Below are 21,799 nucleotides of genomic sequence, written 5' to 3'. Positions count from 1 at the left end.
AAAAACAAATTGTGCTGTCGTGAAAAATATTGTATTGTGGTTTGAAAAAAAAAATTAAAATGACTAAGGGTGAAAGTAACGTGGAAGAAAATCTTAATCGGTTAGATGAAATTTATATTGGATATTTGTTTCGCAAAGTTAATTTCAGTGATTATGTTTAGTGAATTATGTTATTAGTATTCTTGTTAGAACCAATTTTGTTGTTATTTAATCTTGGTAAGAGTATTTTCAATTATATTTTTCATGTTTTTTTTATTATAGCCCACCCGTGTTCTTATTCCGCATGGCATACTTGTTGATGTTTTCACGTTTGGATCCAAGCATGGGAATTATAATTTTTTAATAGAGTTTCGAGTATGACAATCCACTGATAAGTGCCTTTGTCGAAAGATGGCATCCCGAAACGCACACATTTCACCTCCCTTAGGGTGAGTGTACCATAATTTTAGAGGATGTTGTAATACAATTAGGGTTACCTATTGATGGCGAGCCTGTGAGTGGTACTTTGAGGTCATAGAGAAAGTTCCAACAAAGAGATATATGACAATGGTGTCAAGAACTTTTAGGTGATGTTCCAGCCGGCCATGTAGGGACAACGAAGTTTAACATAAAGTTGAAGTGGCTCAGGACTCACCTGACTCATCAGATAGCCCTCATTCAGTATGCACGTTGTTACATTCTGCTTACAGTGTGTTCTATCAACTGAGATCAGTGGCTTACAGTGCTTGAAGGCTTAAACACACGACAAAAATGACCAAAAAACCTGATGAAATATGAGACTGTCACGGTCCAATGTATTGTCGACATAGTACGGTCCCGTTTGTAGGTCAACAATTGTCTCTGGTATCAATATGCTTAATTAGTAAAACAGAGAAACGACTAAAAACACCATCAATAATAAAGTCCAATAAGTTTGACTTACAAGTTATACCTAGAATGAAAGTTTGCAGGGCGTTGAAATATCTCCGCAGATGGTCATATGACTCCTCCCAATCACCATAAATTTTGGCAATTGCCTTCTGCTTCGCGTGCCAAACCTTCTTGTAAAAAATCTTATACCTGTATGCTGACTTTACTGATCCTTGCAACACCTTTATGCAAATGGTCGCATCAGCGTCAACCATAAAAAATATATGCTGGCAGATGACATTGCTATCAAGTTGAGCATGATCTTACGACTTCGAAGTTGTCAAACAACTATGAGGCCTTTGGTATTTTTGAATTTTTCAAAATCTGGAAGACTTGGTCTTTGCAACCCGTACCATCCAACGACATTGGTCCCTACACTACTTGCATCGACATACATACCGACTTTGATTTGACTCTACCACCTTGTATTTCGCGCTTCTGCGGAGGTTGTAGTTCTTGACAGCAAGCACTGCTGTTTCTCTATTGAGAAACTTCAACCCAATCTCGAGCTCTATCTCACCCGACAAAGTATAGTTACTCGGTCTGTCTTCTGCAGTAGTCGAGTTCATTGCTCCAAGATTTAAAGACAGGTAGTGTGCTGGAGTGCCGTTGGATATACCACCACCCCTCGCTACACCTCCCGATTCATGCACGAATTGGAAGAACCGTCTCGCGATAAAAGTGATTGGGTTTCGAGAACAACTTCTGTTTCGTCACTAATGAAAGGTTTTCGTCGGTTAAGAATTTCTTCTCGGTAAAAGAAATCACTTTGTTATAAATATAGTTTCCAACCAACAAACAATCTTCAATCAAAGTTTAATTTTAGTTCTGTTCAACCCAATAAATATATTTTAGAAACATTTTTTCTTACCCCCAAAGGCTAATTTTCATCAACATCACGTTGAGCAATTTCTTAAATATATTTTAGAAACAATTCAGTTTTATTTTTTTTAAGCTTTTCCTTTTGTTACATGGGGATGCTTCCTATTTTCAAAGATTCCTGTCGAGAGAAAAAGCAAAAGTTAATCACGCCATAACAATTTACATTTCAAGAGAGAGAAAAAAGAAAGGGCCTTCTTCTGCACTGTTATCTTCCTTTCTCACATTTCGCTTTCTTTCTTGCTTTCCTTCTCTCTCTCTCTATCTTTCTTTTTTATTTTTATTTTTATTTTTATTTTTATTTTTTTTTCCGTTGTCTTTAACTTTCCTTTTTTTTTTTCCTCTCTCTTTTTCTTTTTCCTGTTTCAAGTTCCTTTTTTGTGTTTTACGGCTTTCTTTTCCTCCAAACAGCTCCGACTTCCCCACTTGGCTTATATACTCTTCATAAGTGAACAAATAACTGTGCTTCCATCAAAGGCCTCGAACATAGAAGCCAAGCCCCACATCTTATTCTTATAGGTCATAACCTAAATAGTTTTAAAAGTTTAGTGGAAAAATTATATTGGGTAGCAAAATTATTTTCCCAAAATTAAAAAAAAAACTATAAAAAATACTGAGGTGTAGATCATTCAAGAAAACATAGAGTGAGAATCATCTACAAAAATTTTAATGAAAATAGTGATTTTTATGCATGTATTAAAATTTATTAAATATTGAGTGAGTTTAACCAAAACTATTCTCGTTCTCTAATTGATATAACAATACCTAATTAGTTATGAAATATGTTACAAAAATATATTTTAAATATATTAGAAATCGAACAAAATAAGTACCGAAAATAAAATATAAAAGACAATAATATAAAAATGAATATTTTTATATTTTATTTAATAATAAATTAAAATAAATTATAAAAATTTGATTTATTTTATTTTTTATTTAAAATGTTTTATATCTAAAAACAAACACAGTTTCATAAACACTATAATGAGTCTCCTTATTACTAGTTCCTCGGTTTCTAAAAAAATACGTTTTATTATTATTATTATTATTATTAGTTTTTAATCAATCAATTTTTTTCATATTTAATGAGTTGATTTGATTTTAATTGATGAAAATGGTTAGTTGGGGTGCTTAATTAAATAGTTAGTAACCAATTTAGTTTGTCGAGTGATTAATTTACTCGTTTGGTTAAGGGAAATTTGAATTTTGCTTTATGCATACAGTAATTATCGGTCAGCGACAAACTTTTAAATTAAGCTCAAATTTACAACAGATTAATTTTTAACTTGTTGGATTGAAAGAATACCATTCACAACAACAAAAAAAAATTTAATAGTTAACATGCTTAATTAGACTTAAGGGTCTAGGCTACCAAATTTTATCCGGCTCGATTTAACTGATATAATTAGAACATTTTTAATACTTGATTTTAGTTCAATTTTATTTTAGATCTCACAAAATAAAACATAAATATTTATAAAATTATATATCATAAAAATTGATTTGAGATTCAATATAAAATTTATGACTTTAATATTTGGTCTCAATTTAATTTAAATTTTGTATTATTTTTAATTATTTCATATAATAAATTATACAAGTGATATCGTTTAATTGGTCTTTCTTTAGAGTGATACGATCTCTTTTTACTAATATCGATCTCATTTTAAATATTATATTCAATATAAATATTAATTTTAAATCAGTTTAGTTAATGTAATTACAAAAACTAATACCCAAAAAATATCGCTCGTAGGAACAAATACTCAAATAAATGAAAAATTCTAAATGAAAATATACCTTTGAATTTTTTTTCTTGATTTTATATAGCTGAGTTTAATTTTGATATAAGTGTAAAATATTTTTCTTAATCGTTTAATTATATCCATTTTTTAATAATTATTTAAGTAATTAATATAAAAAATAGTTATTTTTGTTAATGTGATGTTGTGTAATTAAATCTATTTTATATTAACAGTACATCAAAATTAAATTTTTAAATAATAGTCATGTTAAATAAAATAAAAATAGTAAAAGAAACGAATTTGGTATAATAAAAAATTAATACAGGTAGTTTTATATAAATTTAATTTATCTAAAATTAACTAAAATAATTATTTTAGTCAATTTACGGAATTAATATTGGACACTTAATTTAGACCGAATGTAGTATTACTATATATTAGCTATAATTTATTTCTGCATACAGATATAGAATAGTTTTGGATTAAATTGTCAATTTATTATGTAGTTTGAGTCTAGTGTTTGTATCCCTAAGCCTTTGTCAAAGATGTTTTTTTCCTTTTGTGAGTTGAGGAATGAGACATAAGGTTAAGCATTTTTTGTTAGTGTGGCTTGCCTTTTTTACGTTTAGGAAAAAAGGGTATGTAGGAGACTCTAAATACTTGACAAATGAATGAACTAAGTCCCACCCCTCAAAAAGACAAAAATAGTATAAGCATGAATGTGAAAGGCCACACAAGCTTCAAGCTCCTTCATCCATCAATATCAAAAGGAAACATGCTTTATATCCATAAATTAAACTCTAGTTTTCTCAAATGGAAAACCTCATCCCTGTCAACTTTTGGGACAAGCAAATTTTCCTACTCATTGTTTTCATTTGCTTTTGAACATTAATTCATAATTCATATTACCTTTCACATGTTTCTATTTTCTTTTGGCGTGAAGTTTAGGGATTAATTTAATTGCACTCTTAATGTAAAGTATTAGACACTATCATGCATATTACACTAGATACATATAGTTTTGAGATAGTTCGTTATAAAAGTTAAATACTTTGAATAATGAAATAATGTAAGTATGTAACAATGTTATAAGAGGAAGGTTTTAATAGAATAGAAAAGAAAAAGCCATAATTAGAAAAGAATTAAAGAAAATAGATAATTTTATTGAAGAAATTCTAAAAAAAAAATCATTCCTTCTATTTTGTTTGATTTATTACATTCTTATTATTTTTTTATAGTAATTTTAATTAATTAATAAAATTATTTTAATTGAATCTCAGGCCTACTTTTATTCATTACATTACTTTTTTCTTAACGACAATCTTATCTTTAAGGTTGTAAAACAAAATGTAAATCATAATTATAATTAATAAAACTAACAACTACTCTTAAAATAATATTTTTTATTTTTATTCTATTGTTCAACAGAAAGAATTACAACAAAAATTCTGCCATGTAACTAATTAGGGGAGTGTGGCTAACTGTAGTCAACTAGTAATTTTTTTTTTTAGAGAATTTGAATTTAAATTATCATAAGAAACATTTAAAATTTAACAAAAAAAAATCTAAAAAAGAATATCTAAGACCAAATAAACAAACATCTAAAATTATTTTAAAAATTACAAAAATTATTTTAAAAATTTATTTTGAAATTTTCAAATCTTTTTAAAAATTTTTAATAAAAAGAAACATAAAAAAATAAACATCCAAAATCTAACAAAAACGGCATATCTAAAATATTTTCAAACTTTCAAAACCTAATGAAACAAGACATCTAACAAAAACATTAGAAAAAGAACATTCAAAAACTAAAAAAAAAATATCTAAAATTATTAAAAAAATTATCCAAAATCTAAAATGAATAAATATCCAAAACATAAGAAAAATAAACATCTAAAACTTAGAAGAAAAAAACATCCAAAACCTAATGAAAAAAGGTATCCAAAATCTAAAAAAAAAATCAAACACCAAATAATAATAAATATCCAAAATTATTTTAAAAATTATAATAAAAATTCCAAAAACCATTTTAAAACTTGCACAATTATTTTAAAAATTTCTAATAGAAAGAAATATCCGAAATATAACAAAAAGAAACATTCAAAACCTAACAAAAAGGAGATATCCGAAATTTTTTTAAAATTTCAAAAATCTAACAAAAAGACACATTCAACAAAATATTGAAAAATAACTTTTGAAAACTAAGAAAAAAATCGGAACTATTAAAAAAGTTATCCAAAAGGAAAAAAAACATCAAAAACATAAAAAAAAGAAACATCTAAAACTGAAGCGAAAGAAATATCCAAATCTAATGAAAAAAAATCCAAAATCTAAAAAAAATCTAACACCAAATAATAGCAAATATCTAAAATCATTTTAAAAAATATAGTAAAAAGTTCAAAAATTATTTTAAAAATTTTAAAATTTATTTAAAACTTCCAAAATTATTTTAAAAATTTATAATAAATAGAAACATTTGAAACATAACAAAAATAAACATCCAAAATCTAACAAAAAGTAAATATCCAAAATTTTTTTAAAATTCTAAAACCTCACAAAATGAGATATCCAACAAAATATTAGAAAAAGAACTTCCAAAAAATAAGAAAAGAAACATTTAGAACTATTAAAAAAACTTTCGAAACTCAAAAAGAATAAATATCTAATGTAATAACCGTAATTACTTAACTACTTAATTAAAATAATTTAATTTTTTTAAAATAGGTGCAAAAGTTTAGAATATTAATTATAAAATTTAAATATAATATTTGGATTAAGTAGATTTTTATGAATTGAAAAATATTTTTTTTGGAAAAAATTGCGTAAAAACGTGTGCCAATAAATTAGCTAGCAGTACTGGCTTAAGTTTATCTGGTACTGCGTGAGAATAATAAAATCTATAGAAAAACTTAGAAAAATAATTAAAGTTTAAAATCGGGCACTAATNATATATATATACCCTTAAGTGAGGTCATTTCAGCCTCATAACTTCATAATCCCACACACTTACAGCTGCATGGGTTGAGAGAAGAGGGAAGAAGAAATACTATTCACTTCCTCACTCTTTTGCTTGTATCTTAAGCTACAGTGCTCCGATTCGCGTCTTGGTTGTGGTTATGCGAAGCTCTCGCCGAGCCCATTAGTTCTAACTAACTTTTACTGGTAAGATTTTGACTCCATTCTTCAGCCCTAAAAGTTTCAAAAATTTAGCTTTTGATATTGAATTGATTTTGTGATTTTGATTTCTTAGTGGTATTGTAGCATTGAAGTATTGTTAGATTTTGGCCCCAAAACTATTGGGTAAGATAAGAATGTCCTAAACCCTTATAAATTTATAATTTTGGTAAATCCTAGGTATTAATTATGATGAATTAATAATGTATAGAGTTTGGAATTTATGATTATTTGAGCTTTTCGGTTGGTTGTGGTGGCTTGAATTAACTTGGAAACTTGTGGAAGTTTGGCTGAGGTCGAATTTTGGTATCTGGTGCATATTTGGAATCGGTCAAGGTATGGTTTTAGTTTTCTGGATGTAATATGTAATATTTTTGGACACTTAGGCTAGCAGACCTTAGGATAGGATTGAATTGGTGGTTGATAATTATGATATATGATAATTTTGATGATTGTGAAGATATTGGTAAATGATTATGTTGATTTATGATGTGGGGTTGGATAATGATTATGAGGATTAATAATGAATTATGAGGCTTGTTGATGTTGATAAATGTTGAGGATGGTGAAATGATGTTTTGTGATGTTAATTATTGAAACTCGAGTTTTATAAGTAGAATTTGGTATATGGAATAGATGATATTATATGTTGCTAAGTTGTAGAATGATGAGAAGGTATATAAATATAATTTAGGTACATTGGAGCTGTTTTGGATGTGAAATAATTGGTTTTGAATTGAGAGTTTTGGTAAATTTGAGGTTTAAAGATTTTTTGTAAAAACGAATTTTTGGCCAGCTTTGGCGGATCATATCTTAATCCTCGGTTTTTGAAATTGATTGGATTTTAAATCAAGTTAAAGATAATTCAAAGAGTTTTAAAACGATATAGATTTCGTGAAAATCAGAATTTTGTAGAAAAAGATATGATCGTTGAAAATTGGTGTCAAAAATCTGAATTTTGTGATGTTGTAGAAAATTGTAAGTTCTGGTTTGTGTGCCTACGCACCGAGCAGAACGGGTGTTATGACTCGTGCGTACACATGAGAGGTGTGTGCATGCATACCCTATGAAAGTTGCAAGTTGTGGGTACACAAGCTGGGAAGAGCCTTCTGTTGAGTGCATCCACACGCATTCATGCGTACGCACAAGTTAAAAAAACTTTACTGGTGCGTGCGTACGCATAACCCTATGCTACGCACAAGCCCTAAAAACTTTATTTTCAATCGTTTTACCTTCCCGGTAAGCTTGCAAACTTTTGTAACGCTTGTTTAAGATCCCTTAACTTGTTTTTAGGTTTTGAAACATAGAGAATACAATGAGTGATTTTAATTAGATATTTTCTGATAAAAAGTTTAGAAGACGGAGGTTTAAGTTTCTGAAGTTTTGATTGGACCGTGGAATACTATATTAATGATGATTGTGAGAACTTAAGAGCTGATGGTAAACTTGTGAAATCAAGGGATTAATGACGGTTATGACGAGTCGAGGACTCGAAGAGAAGTGGTGAATTATTGAATGTTAAAAGTGATCACTGAATGAGATATGAATATATATTGTATTATACTGATATTGTTGAGACGATATGCGCCTGACAGGGACAGTAGGTTAATCCCGCCTGTCGAGGTCGCGGCGGTGGCGTAAGGGCGGTGGTTAGTCCCACTTACAGTGAGATGTGAGGTCTATGGCTGAGTATCCCGCTCGCATCCTTTTGGAATCACAAGAGTGTGTCGGGCACTATATCCCTGGTCCGTGTGCCGGGCACAATATCCCTGGGGTTCCCATTTATATTCGTGACCGAAAGGCAACATTCCCATGGAAATGTGTCGGGTTGGCAGTTGAACCGACAATGTGATATCATAGCTAATTGGACAGGCATTCATTATGTGCATTTTTTATATGTTTTCTTGCTTTGTTTACTTGCATACTATGCCTAAATGTATAACATGCTTAATTGCTTCTTGATTATTTGCTATACTTGATTATTTTTTGTGTTTTACTTGTGTGCAAATACTTGTATTTTCTACTGGGATTGATGAGGTTCAGTAGGCGGTGGCGATGGAATCGTATGGCGGTTAGGCTAGTGAAGGCTATGGGACAGCAATGAAAATGTTAGATTAGAAATCCGCTAAGATAGATGACCTGTTTAAGAATTTATTTATCTGTTTTATAAGTTTCAATATTATGATTGATGTGAAGTTCTAGGATTGTCTCTAGCATCTCAAAATCTTATATCTCACATTACTAGGCACTGTTATCATATTGAGAACCTCCGACTCTCATACTATATTATGTTGTTATTTTTTAGATGCAGATCGTAATCTACCTCGGTGAGTTGGGTGATGGTGACAGAATGGAGGATCTTTATCATCCTTTGGATTTCTTTTGAATATTTTGTTTTAGTACTCTCACTTTTGTATCTACATTTGCCTTAGAGGCTAACTTTGAGAGAGATGTTGCATATGCTGTTTTAATTTTCCTAACTCTGTTATGTCTGTATATAACTAGTCAACTTAAACTCTGCGGGTTGCAGCTAGTATTTTATATATATATATATATATATATATATATTATCGTATAAGCCTTAGAATTATCTTGACATTTAATTATTCTTTGCTTTATGACATGAGGTAAGACTTAGGATAATTAGGGTATTATATTTAAAATATAAGAAAAAGAAACATCTGAGACTAAGGAGAAAGAAACTTCCAACATCTAACGAAGAAAAATATTCAAAATCTAAAAAAAATCTAACACCAAATAATAACAAATATCCAAAATTAGTTTAAAAATCATAGTAACAAATATCCAAAATAATAACAAATATCCAAAATTAGTTTAAAAATTCGCAGTGGGTGAGCTCGGTGGTTGGTGGTGCAGAGGACGGCTGCGGTGGCATGTTTAGGCGCTTCTTTCATGGTGTGTGTTGCAGCTCAGTGGGTGGTAAAGTCTCAGCGATTAGTGACAGAATGTTGGCCGGCGGCTAGTGTAGCGGTAAAGATGGTGCGTCACTTGACAACTTGACAGCTGTAGATGTGGAGCGAAGGAGAGTGATAATGGTTTGTGTGGTTGTTTACTTAATTGGGAATGGGAGGAAAAGTGAAATTAGAATAACTCTTTTGGGTATTGTTTTAAATTTTAAATTTTGAAATGGACGAGCATGATCAACAAATGGACTACAAAAGGGTTTTCTTCGATCAGTAAATCTTGATTTTCACTACAAGAAAAATAGTGAAAAACCTTTTTTGCTTGTTTTGGAGAATTTAGAGGGCTGAGGAAGCAGTGAGGTTCGTTTCCAATAGAGAAAGGGAATAGGGTTTTATTATCGTTGGTGGTGTCTTCTAGATCCTTGATAATAGTATCCGCTTCAGTTGAGAGAATTTTTAAACTTGCTTGTTTGAAAATATTTTGTGGTTTTGCTTCCCCCTCCATGCTCTACGGGTTGCTTTTCTTTGGCTTTCACTGAAGTCACGGCCAAAGAGGTAGAAGCATCCATTTCTGTGCGATCTGAATGAGAAGGGTTTAGTTGTTAGTTCTTGAAGATAGATTAGAACAAGAAAGAAAAATTGTTGATGAAGAGTGAACCCCAAATAATTAATCTGTTAAAAAATGTGGGGTTAGGTTTTTTCTTCTTTCTTTCTTTCTTTTAAATAGGAAGGTATAATGTGAATTAGAGGAATCAATAGAGATATTAAATAATAATGTAGAAATAGCATGAAGCAGAACGTACCAAGAAAATATGAAAGAATAATAATGCTTGAAGCTTGGAGATTTTGTGATAATAATGATGGAAAAAAAGGACGGAGATGAAGAACTATTGAAAATAAGTAGTTTTTGGAATTTTTTTTTTCGAATTTTTGATTAAGAAAGATCCTTAATTAAATAATCTTGAAAAATTAAAGAGAAAAGAGAGAAAGAAGAGTAAGTAATTGGAGATGCATGAAATAGGCATAATTAACGGGATCGTGCAAAATTGAAATGGTTACCAAGTGTGAAAAACTGATTTCTTTTGTTTTTATATTTATCTAAGTTATTTGAGTAAAAGATTGGTTTTAGATAGGATTAATTATTTCATCTTTAAAATTGATTTTAACAATAACTATAATTCTAGGAGATAATTTGTTAGTCGATAAATTTAATAATCGAAACATTAAACATCAAAGTATTGGTAGTCGAACCTTAAAAGGTGTGAGTTCGAAGGGAAGATATCGAGAAAAGGAACCGATCCTTTGAAGTGCATTAAAAGTTGAAGTCAATAAATGGAATGATGGGATGATGATGATGTTCATGAGGATAGTTATTTGGCTTTGTGATTGGCAGAGCCAGTTATTTTTTTAGACTTTTTAGAGGTGATAGTTGCCAACATAAGATTGGTCATATTGTTCTATATTTTAAGAGGGCTTGGAAGGAGCAATGGGTTGGATCGTCTTCAGAAAATACTCACGCACACTCACATCCCAACGAATTTCTGAATTTGCCTCGAGTTTCTCTTCTATAGGATTCCTTCCATATCTTTTCATTTCTTTTAAATTCCTGTAAATTGCTTTTTTGTAATTTACTTTTCCTTTGCAAGTTTTTCTTTTTTTCCTCTTTAAAGTCTATCATTTTAGATTAAAAATCCTTCGGCTGTGTTGAAGGCATTTTTACTGCTTTTTTTTTAATTTAAAGTCATTTACTTTATTTTTTTTATAATTTCAAATAATTTAATACTAGTTTACATTCCAAGTGTTTTTTTTCACTTGTTCAACAATGGAGTCTTTAGTGTAAATTTCAAAACTAGTATCCATAGAAGAGGAATAGGTTTCACTCTCAAATCATAGATATTGAACCAATTCAAATTTGTAAAAAAATCTACATAACAATATGAAAGAGTTAATACTCAAATTAACCTTCTGAAATTTATTTTAAATTTTAAAATAATTCTTAAATTTTTAATTATCTTAATTGGTGATTTCTATTTTTGTATAAAAATTAATTTTTGACCAACTTCAGTGGTTGTAATTTGGTCCTCGGAGTTAGAAATTCTTCAAAATTGGATTTTTATGAAAGTTCATTCAACAATCTTTCTAAAGGTTCATAAATTGTTGAAAAAAGAATTTTGTAGAAAAAGTTATGTGTGGCGGAAGTTTGAGGTTTGAAAATGAAATTCTGCATCTTTTTCAGAGTTAGTGAATTTTTTATGAAAATGTACGCCCACGCGTACGCATGGCCGATGCGCACGCGTACGCATGGCCGACGCGCACGCGTCATGCACGATTTTTACTCTCTCACGCGTGCGCCTGGCCGACGCATACGCGTCGCTGTATTGATGCATGTGCGTGGTATTAATTCCAGAGAGTTGTGATGGTAGTGTGCCGGTTTTGTGCGAGGAGTGCAAAATGCATCCACGCGTACGTGTGGCTGATGCGCACGCGTCAGCCTACCTCTTTACTTCCCATGCGCGCGCGTGAGTGACGCGCACGTGTCACCCTGTTTTTAGCAAAAATTGATTTTTTTGAGTTTTTAAAGCCAAATTTCAAACTTCTAAACATCTATTTTCATCCTTTAAGTCCTAAATTTTTATAGTATGCCTAGTAATGAGAAGAAGTTAGGAAATGTAATAACTTGCTGATGAAGAGAGACTTGGAGTAATGAATTGTGATTGAGGAAATGTAGAAATAATGATTTGAAAATGAATGTGACATGTGACCCTGGATAGTAGGCAGTGGCGTTGTCCACTTGCTCCGGGTATGAGATGGAGAAGGAGAATTATGATAAATGAGTTTAATTATGGAGTTTTGAATGAATGTATGTCTGTGATACCTGGGTAGTAGCAAGGTCGTGGTTCGTCCCGCTTGCTCCGGGTCATTGTTTGAGAATTGGTAATAATGAAGAGTGATTATGAATGGATGTGTATTTGTGATACTTGGGTAGTAGCAGCAAGGGTTGTGGTTCGTTCCGCTTGCTCCAGGTTAATGTTTGAGATTTGATAACAATGATGATTGATTTTAAACTTAATGAATGTATGTTTTGAAATCCTGGGCAGTAGCAAGGGTTGTGGGTCGTCCCACTTGCTCCATGTCAGAGATAGTGACGCCTGGATAGTAGCAGCAGTAGTGGTGATTTCACACGCTCCAGGTTGAGCTTTTAAACACCCGCGTGGGTAGTAGCTGCAGTAGTAGTTGTTCCACTGGCTCTGGGTTAAGCGGGTAGTAGTAAAGGGGTTGTAGCTCAAGCCCACTTATTTTGCATGGGTATTTCTGTCCGTGATTAGCTACCAGGACATGTCAGGTTGGCTATGTAACCGACAGATGATATCATCAGCTATAGGACAGGCATTCATCATTTGTATTTGTTTGACTTATTTCAGTTTGCCTATTTGTTTCGGATTGCCAAATTGTACATATATGATGTGCTTCTTGATTAAATGCTACTTGCTTTACTTGTACTTTAATTGTGCATTACTTGTCTGTATTACTTGTGTTTGTACAACTGAGAGGTCCCTCATGCTGGTGTCGGTTGACGCTGAGGGCTATTCTTGTTGAGATGGAATAATGATATAATTAATTTAAAATAATGATTATCGAATGAGATAATTTGAGTTCCCTAGGTAGATGCAGTGAAGTGATTTCACTTGCACCAGGTGCATATATGAGGTATTGGCATAGAATTATCGAGACAGAATAGCGGGTGATGGTTTTGTTTAAGATTCTGATTTTGTTTTGTTGGAGATTTAGGATGTTGGGAAGTTTAAAAGAAAGATGAATTAAATTTAGTATTCCCTTATGACAGTTACCTATTTATGGATTAGTGAGAACATAAGATGAATATTTGATGAAAGAAAGTTTAGGATGCTTAGTGAGTTTTTATTACAATACATTGTATTTATTTGGCACTTTTACCGTATTGGGAACACATGGGTCGGGGGTTCTCATTCCGTATGTATCTCTTGTTTTTCAGATACAAGTCTAGGTGCTCAGAAGTGAGCTATGGTTCATCTGAGAGACGGCGAAGATCTTTATATTTTTTACTTTATATTTTGCTTAGAATCTCTCCACCTTTATTTTGAAATGCCTATATTATGTATTGAACTCTTTTGAACTTGCCTATAGAGGTTTTTTTTAATATTTCTTTTGGGAGAGATTAGGAGATACTGTTGTCAACTACTGTTATACCGTACCCTACCCAGCCTAAATTTCGCGGGTCGTGACTAATGGCTATTTACTTATGTTATATATCTATATACTGTCCTTCTCTGTTTCTCCTTACTGCCTTTATCTGTATGTCGCTTTCGACTTCGCGCTTTATCTTTTAGTTGTCGATACGTGAGTGATACGACTTCGCAATTTTTATTTTCACTCTTTTCAGGCTTCTCGATTAATACTCTTTTCAATTTTACTTATAATTATGTATTAAAAATCCCCCTTGAGAGTCGTTCATTCATTTCCACTGAATAGAATTTGAGAAAGAAAGAAAGAAACCGAGTGAGAGAGAGACCGTGGGTGTGGGAGAGAAACCATAAAAACCTCCAAGTTTCCGGCCTCGATTTCTTGAGATCCGCAACTCCAATAAAAAAATCTAATCCGATAAAAGTATTCATATCTTCCTCCTCTAGAGGTTGGCATCACTTTTGTTTGGTGAAAATTGACGGTGACGTATCTCCGCTTCCCCTTGAATTCGGCTAATTGGAGTTCTAGAAGGCACAAACGATTTTTGATATTTTTCTCTTCAGTAGCTCAGTCAGAAAGCTTTTCTGGAATTTTTGTTGTTGTGATTTCTACACAGAGGTAGGGTTTTAATAATTTTATAATAATTAAATATGAATTTGATAAGTGAATGTTGTTTGATTAATTATTCAAGTTTGAATGAGTTTATGATGAATTATTGTTGTTTGCTTGAGATTTTGATTCGGTTATGTATGAACAGCCATCTAGGGTGTTTTAATTATCTTGGGAGTCAAAAATGGATTTTCAAAAGTTAAGAATTATATTAGATAATTTTAAATTATTAAGAAAATTATTATGTTCTGAGTTTTATTGAGAAAAGTGTTAAATTTGAATTTGATTTATTAAGAAATGAAGTTTAATGAAAGAGAAATAGATTTGAAATTATTTTTAAGAGAGAGATTTTGATATTTGGAAAACACTTGGGCAGTACGCAAGGGTTGTGGCTTAATTCCACTTACTCCAAGTCAAGATTTTAAAAGAATATGATTTTGAATGTGAGCTTTGACTTGACAAGGATCGAGGTGGTGTACCGCTTGTCTAGTGTTGTCATGGACGTGGGGATCGTGGTTGTTTACCGCACACGGGTTGTGAATGTGTTTATGGGGATGATGGTTATTTACCACTCACGTGTGTGTTGTTTTTCCAATTGATGATCTTGCAAAGTTCGTGGTGGTGTACCGCTCATAATGGTGGGGTTCGTGGTGGTGTACCACCCACCAGGGGGTTCGTGGTTGATGAGCAAATATTTTATATGCTTTTTTGCATCATTTTCATATTATTTTAGTTATGTTTTGTTTAAGTTTTATTATATTTTCAAAGGTTTTAGTGTAAAATTCACATTTTTGGATTTTACTTTGAGTTGTTGTGTTTTATGGTGATTTCAGGTAATTTATGGCAGAAATTGAGAAGCTTTTGGCAAAGTCTGATTCAGAGGCAAGGAAAGCGTAGCAAATGCTATCAGATTCTGACATCTGTGCACTCAAATGAGCATTTTTGGATCTATAGAAATCCAAATGATGTGTTATCAACGGCGTTGAAAAGCTAACTTCTAGAGCTTTCCAGCAATATATAATTACTTTTTTTTCGAAGGAGCCTGCCCATACTGGGTGTTGAACACCAAGGAGCTACCTCTGGTTGGCGTTCAACGCCCCAAGTAGACAAGCCAGCATTGAACGCCCAAGAACCACCCCATTCCTGGCGTTCATCGCCCGCCACAACACAAGGTAGCGCCAATCACCCCCTAACGGGTGTTCAACACCCATTTCTCAAAGTTTGACGCCAAGCTCAACCCAAGTACTCAACCAAAGTGGGCCCAAGGATGGATTTTCGCACCTCTAGGCTAGACTGTCATACTTTTTGCACTTCTTAGTTATTAGATTAGTATTTAAAGGAGAAGATCACCCACATTTAGGATCTTCTACCTCATCTTTACCTTTTCACGTTTTACATTAGTTTCTGTAAAAGCATGAGCAACTAAACCTCCTAAGTTAGGGTTAGGAGTTCTGTTGATTCTCATTGATTAATAATATTACTGTTCTATTTCAATACACTTTTGATTCCATTCTCTTGTGCATTTTCGTTCTTCATCTCATGAATTGAGAATGACCCGTGACAATCATCCTTGTTCTACATAGGTTCCGTGTGAATCCTGACCCAGATAGCATTGAACCACAGCTAGAGAATGCCCTACGAATTCCAAGAGGGTGCCTCGACAGCTTTGGATATGTGACATATAATTCCGTTGATCGTGGGCTATTGAGCTTTCTGTGGCATCAAGGCTAAAGTATGAGAAGCAGCGTTCCCTGATCCGGAAGATCCGACCTTGTCTGTGGCGTTTTGAGTAGGATCGCAAAGGGGAGTGAATTGCTTAGGTCTTCACCTTTAACTATAGTGGGAAGCCATGAGTTAACTTGATGAGGATGCTACATGAGTTGCTCGAATATGGTGGATTGCTATGGCTTAGACGAGACTAACTTGATGAGGGTGCTACATGAGTTAGTTAACTACGGCTGCCATTGAATGAATCATTCGTTATTGAAGTAGACAGTAAGAAAATTTACTCCGGAAAGAATACGCATCTCCGAAGCCTTAACTAATATCCATCACTGCTTTTACACTAATTTGGTATTTTGTTTCCTTTACTATTTCGTTTATGCTTTCAAACAAACAACCATCTTTTCTAATCGCCTGACTAAGATCTACAAGATAGCCATTGCTTACCCAATCCGATAATCTCCGTGGGATTCGACCTTTACTCACCTGAGATATTACTTGGATGACCCGATGAACCTGCCGGTTCAGTTGTGTGGAGTTCAATTTTGCGCACCAAGTTTTTGGCGCCGTTGCCGGAGATTGTTCTGAGATTGACAAACTGCCGGACTATCTTATTACTTTGATTAGGTATTCTTTAAGGTTTAGTTACTCTTTTAATTGTGTCTTTTGTTTTCTTTTTCAAAAACCTTTTCTTTTCTTTAGTAATCTTTTTCTTTGTTTGAGTCTTGTGTCAGTTTTTAAGTTTGGTATCCCTTTTTGTGTTCATCTTTTCTTTAAATTTTCGAGATTGTTCTTGAGTGTTTATCTTAGTATTCGAATTGTTCTTGGTATTTTTCTTTTGTTTGATCTTAAAATTTTTAAGTTTGGTTTCTTCTGCTGTTTTTCTTTCAAATTTTTGAAAATTAGTGTCATTTGATCTTAAATTTTTAAGTTTGGCGTCTCTTAGTTGTTTTTCTCTTTTCTTAAAATTTGAAAATCAAAAAAATATTTCTTTTATCTTTATTTAAAATTTTCGAAATCTTTTCTATCTTTTCTTATCTTGATTTAAAAATTTGAAGTTTGGTGTTTTCTTGTTAGTAAAGTTTAAATCTTGAATTTTAAATCTTATATTTTCAAATCTTTTTCAATTATCTTATCTTTTTATCTTTCTTTAAATTTCAAAAATCATATCTTATCTTACTTTAATTTCAAATTTTAAAATTTAATTTCAAAATTCAAAATTTCAAAATTCAAATTTAAAATTTCAAAATCAAATCTTTTTCAAAACTCAAATTTCAAATCTTATCTTTGCAAATCTTTTTCAATTCTTTATCATATCTTCTTGCTTTAAGTCCTTCCTATCTTATCTTCTTTTGAATTTTAAAACTTTTAAATTTCAAATATTTACCTTCTTTTAAAATTAAAATTTCAAAATCAAATCTTTTAATTTGTTTTCAATTCTGGTTAGTTTGTTAGTTACTTGTTTTATCTTAATTTAATTTTGAAAGTTTGGTATTTCTCTAATTCTTCTTTCTTTCTCTTTTTTTCAAATATTCTTACCTCTCTCTCTCTCTCTCTCTCTCTCTCTCTCTCTCTTCTATTTTCAAAAATCTTCTTTTTCTTTTTTCTATTTATTTTTTGAAAACTCTTTTAAATTAAAAGATATCTTTCTTTTCTTTTCTCCTCTTCTAACTCTCTCAAAGGATCTCTATACTCTGACCTAGAGAATCTTTTTCTTCTTTTCTTCTTGCATTCTTCCTTCTTGTTTATGAGCAGGAACAGGGATAAAGAACATCTTTTTTATCCTGACTCTGAACCTGAGAGGACTTTGAGGAGGCATTTACAACAAGTTAGAGCACAATACTCTGGAGGAAATCTCATAGAGCTTTTTGAACAAAAAGTTGAAAATACAAACATGGCAGCCAATCCTAATGGTGGAGGAGACGCAAAGAAGGTCCTAGGTGACTTTACTGCACCCACTTCTGACTTCTATGCAAGAAGCATCTCTATACCTGTAATTGGTGCAAATAACTTTAAGCTGAAGTCTCAACTGGTCACTCTAGTTCAACAGAAATGCCAGTTTCATGGACTTCCATAGAAAGATCCCAACAGATTCATCTCTGATTTCTTGCAGATATGTGATACTATCAAGGCTAATGGAATGGATCTAGAAATTTACAAGCTTATGCTTTTTTCCTTTGCTGTAAGGGACAGAGCTAGGTTATGATTGGATTTTTTAGCCTAAGGAAAGCCTAGACATTTTAGGAAAAGGTGGTCAATGCATTCTTGACCAAGTTCTTTCTACCTCATAAGCTGAGCAAGCTCAGGGTGAAAGTTCAGACCTTCAGATAGAAAGAGGGTGAATCCCTCTATGAAGCCTGGGAGAGGTATAAGCAATTGATCAGAAAGTGTCCTCCTAACATGATTTCTGACTGGACCATGCTAGATATCTTCTATGATGTTCTTTCTAAGATGTCCAAGATGGCACTGGACCACTCTGCTGGTGGTTCACTCCACTTGAAGAAAACACCTGAAGAGGCATAGGAACACATTGACATGGTTGCTAACAACCAATTCATGTACACTTCTGAGAGGAACCCTATAAGCAATGGGGTGGCTCAGAAGAGAGGAGTCCTGGAGATTGATACTCTGAATGTCATATTGACTCAGAACAAGATTCTGAACCAACAGGTCAACATGATCTCTCAGCATTTGATTGGATCACAAGCTGCAACTGACAGCACTTAAGAAGCCTCATATGAAGGAGAGGCATATGATCCAGATCAACCCATGATGGATGAGGTTAACTACTTGGAAAATTCCTCAGAAAATCCTAATAATGAGCCTTATGGAAACACATAGAACTCATCATGGAGGAATCATCCCAACTTTTTATGGAGGGATCAATAGAAGCCTTAGCAAGGCTTCAATAACAACCAAGGTGGAAAAACCCAGAATAGGTTTAATAATAGACCATTCCCACATTCTTAGTAACAGATAGAGACTTCTAACCAGAGCCTCTCTGACCTAGCCACTATAGTCTCCAATATCTCCAAAACTACTCATAGTTTCATTACTGAAACAAAATCCTCCATTAGAAATTTGGAGGTACAAATTGGTCAAATGAGTAAGAGAATCCCTGAGACTCCTCCTAACACTCTTCCTAGTAACACTGAAGTAAACCCAAGAGAAGAGTGCAAGGCCATCACTATAAAAGTTGAGGCCAAAACTGAAGAGGAGAAGCTGGCGTTGAATGCCAGCAAGGGAGTAGCTGGGTGTTTAACGCCTAAGGAGGCGCAGTTATTGGCATTGAACGCCAGCAATGGAGTAGAAGCTGGGCGTTCAATGCCCAAAGAGGGACAAATTGTGGCATTGAACACCACAAAAGGAGTAACTAGGCGTTCAACGCCCACTAAGGATCCCCTTGTTGAAGAACTAAAGGAAACCAAGGCTCATGAGGAGACTATAGAGGTTCCCTTGAATGCCTGGTTGAAGATTATAGAATTTGAGATATACTCCTTCTCTGATGAGGAAGAAGAAACTGGGGAAGAATAAGTTGCTCGGTACCTAGGAATTCTGATAAAGCTGAATGCTAAATTATTTGGAACAGAGACATCAAAGGAAGAACCTCCAGTGCTCACCAAGGAACTCAATGCCTTGGTTCAGAAGAAACTACCTCAGAAGCTGCTGGATCCCGGACGCTTCCTAATGCCCTGCACCATAGGGACAATTACCTTTGAGAAAGCTTTATGCGACCTTGGGTCAAGCATAAACCTCATACCTCTCTCTGTAATGGAGAAGTTGGGAATCTTTGAGGTGCAAGCTGCTAAGATCTCATTGTAGATGGCAGACAAGTCACTAAAAAAGGCATATGGACTGGTAGAGGATGTCTTAGTAAAGGTTGAAAACTTCTACATCATTGCAGATTTTATAATCTTAGATACTGGAGAGGACGAGGATGAATCCATCATCCTTGGAAGACCCTTCCTAGCTACAGCCAATGCCATAATTGATGTGGTGAAGGGAGAGCTAGTTCTGCAATTATGGGAGGATCACATCTTATTCAAGATGCCCAAACCTAACTCCTTCCCTAAGGGAGAGACAACTGTGCAACACTTAGTATTCCAACCTTCTCTTTTAGTGCAGAGTTATACAGAGCCCCCGGACACCAAATATAAGTTTGGTGTTGTTAAACCATCAACAAGCACTGAGGATAAGGGTACGAAGAAGAAGGTACCTAAAGGCTGGAGGGATAAGAAAATCCCCACTGAAGGCCTCTCACCTGGCATGAGAGTTGTCTTCATAGACAACCCAGTGATTCCGTACACTATCTTGTCTCTAGAACATGTGGAGCTCATCCATGAGAGCACATGGAAGAAGTTTACTGTAAGGGGTAACATTCTGAGCCCCTATCCATCTCCGTAAAGGAGCTAACCGTCAAGCTATTGACGTTAAAGAAGCGCTTATTGGGAGGCAACTCAACCATAACTAGAGTCTTCCTCCTAAGTTTATTTATCTAATATTAGTTTATTTTCGTAATTGTTTCTTTAAGTTGTGATCATGTGCAATAGTTAGAGCAGAGACAAAGACATTCAGAGATGGAAGAAGAACACCCTGGAGTACACTCCTTGCTAGCATTGCATGCCAGACAAGGAGGCAAGAAGGGCGTTCAACGTCCCAATGGGTAAGGAAGCTGGCGTTGAAGGCCACATAGGGAGAAGTGTGGGCATTCAACGCCCATGAGGGAGCAGCATTGCTGGTGTTGAACGCCAAGGGAGGAGTCCCTAATTGGCGTTCAACGCCCTACATGGAGTAAGAAGATAGCGTTGAACGCCAGCCAGGGAGTAGAGGCTGGGCGTTCAACGCCCACAATGGAGCAAGAAGCTGGCATTGAACGCCAGCCAGGGAGCAGAGACCGGGAGTTCAACGCCCACAAGGGGACAGGAAATTCGAATTTCCTAACTTCTCAGGATTAGTGGGTCCCACAGAATCTCTACCTACCCCACATTCTTCTTTCTCTTACTTTCCCTCTTCTCCATATACCCTCAACCAATCATATCCACATCACCTTTTTCTCTCCATCACCCCTTCATACTCACACATACAGGATTCAAATTAAGACGAGTGAAAATTCAAAATCAATTTGAGACTCTAGACAAATCTTAGGGCTAATCTAAATATCAACTATAAAGTCGAGTGAAATTAATGCATTTAAAAATATTAAAAATTTTAAATTTATAAAAACAATAGAGATTAATTTAATGCATTAACATTTAGTTTTATAAACTAAAATAAGCCACTTAATATAATGCAATATTAGAGACTTAATTTGATATATCTGCATTGAAGATATAGCGGGTAAATATATAGATAAATAATATTACGATACGTAGTACAAATAGATATGTAGATAAATAATATTACGATACATGATACAACCGTCTATTTCAGTATGTCACGTGTCACTAATTAACTATTATTATATTATTATACATATCAAAATATGATGTGATACTTATTATTGACAATTTATGCTATCAAATTATATTAGTACACCGTTAACAAAAATAAATTAAGAAATAACATGTGATAATTTTGTTTATTTTAAAAATATAATTAATATAATTTAAATAT

The 21,799-nt window shown here is 33.3% G+C and overlaps 1 protein-coding gene and 1 non-coding gene across 2 annotated transcripts in view; both read right to left on the bottom strand.

The window, feature by feature from the left end:
* The window catches only part of LOC107484833 (protein OCTOPUS-like), an 8,077-nt gene extending 6,599 nt beyond the window's left edge, over positions 1-1,478 (bottom strand). Inside the window, exon 1 of the mRNA XM_016105377.3 lies at positions 1,309-1,478. Within this exon, the coding sequence (XP_015960863.1) occupies positions 1,309-1,478 (170 nt within the window). The remainder of the gene's footprint in view (positions 1-1,308) is intronic.
* A 17,006-nt stretch (positions 1,479-18,484) lies between these two features.
* On the bottom strand, positions 18,485-18,593 carry LOC127746975 (small nucleolar RNA R71). Its single transcript, XR_008008780.1, has one exon. It is a non-coding gene; the product is annotated as a small nucleolar RNA R71 (small nucleolar RNA).
* Positions 18,594-21,799: the final 3,206 nt, after the last annotated feature.

The sequence above is a fragment of the Arachis duranensis genome, chromosome 4 (genome assembly GCF_000817695.3).
Source record: "Arachis duranensis cultivar V14167 chromosome 4, aradu.V14167.gnm2.J7QH, whole genome shotgun sequence".
Taxonomy (NCBI): Eukaryota; Viridiplantae; Streptophyta; class Magnoliopsida; order Fabales; family Fabaceae; genus Arachis; species Arachis duranensis.
The sequence above is the reverse complement of the archived record's forward strand: the minus strand, read 5'-3'. Positions and strand labels throughout refer to the sequence as shown.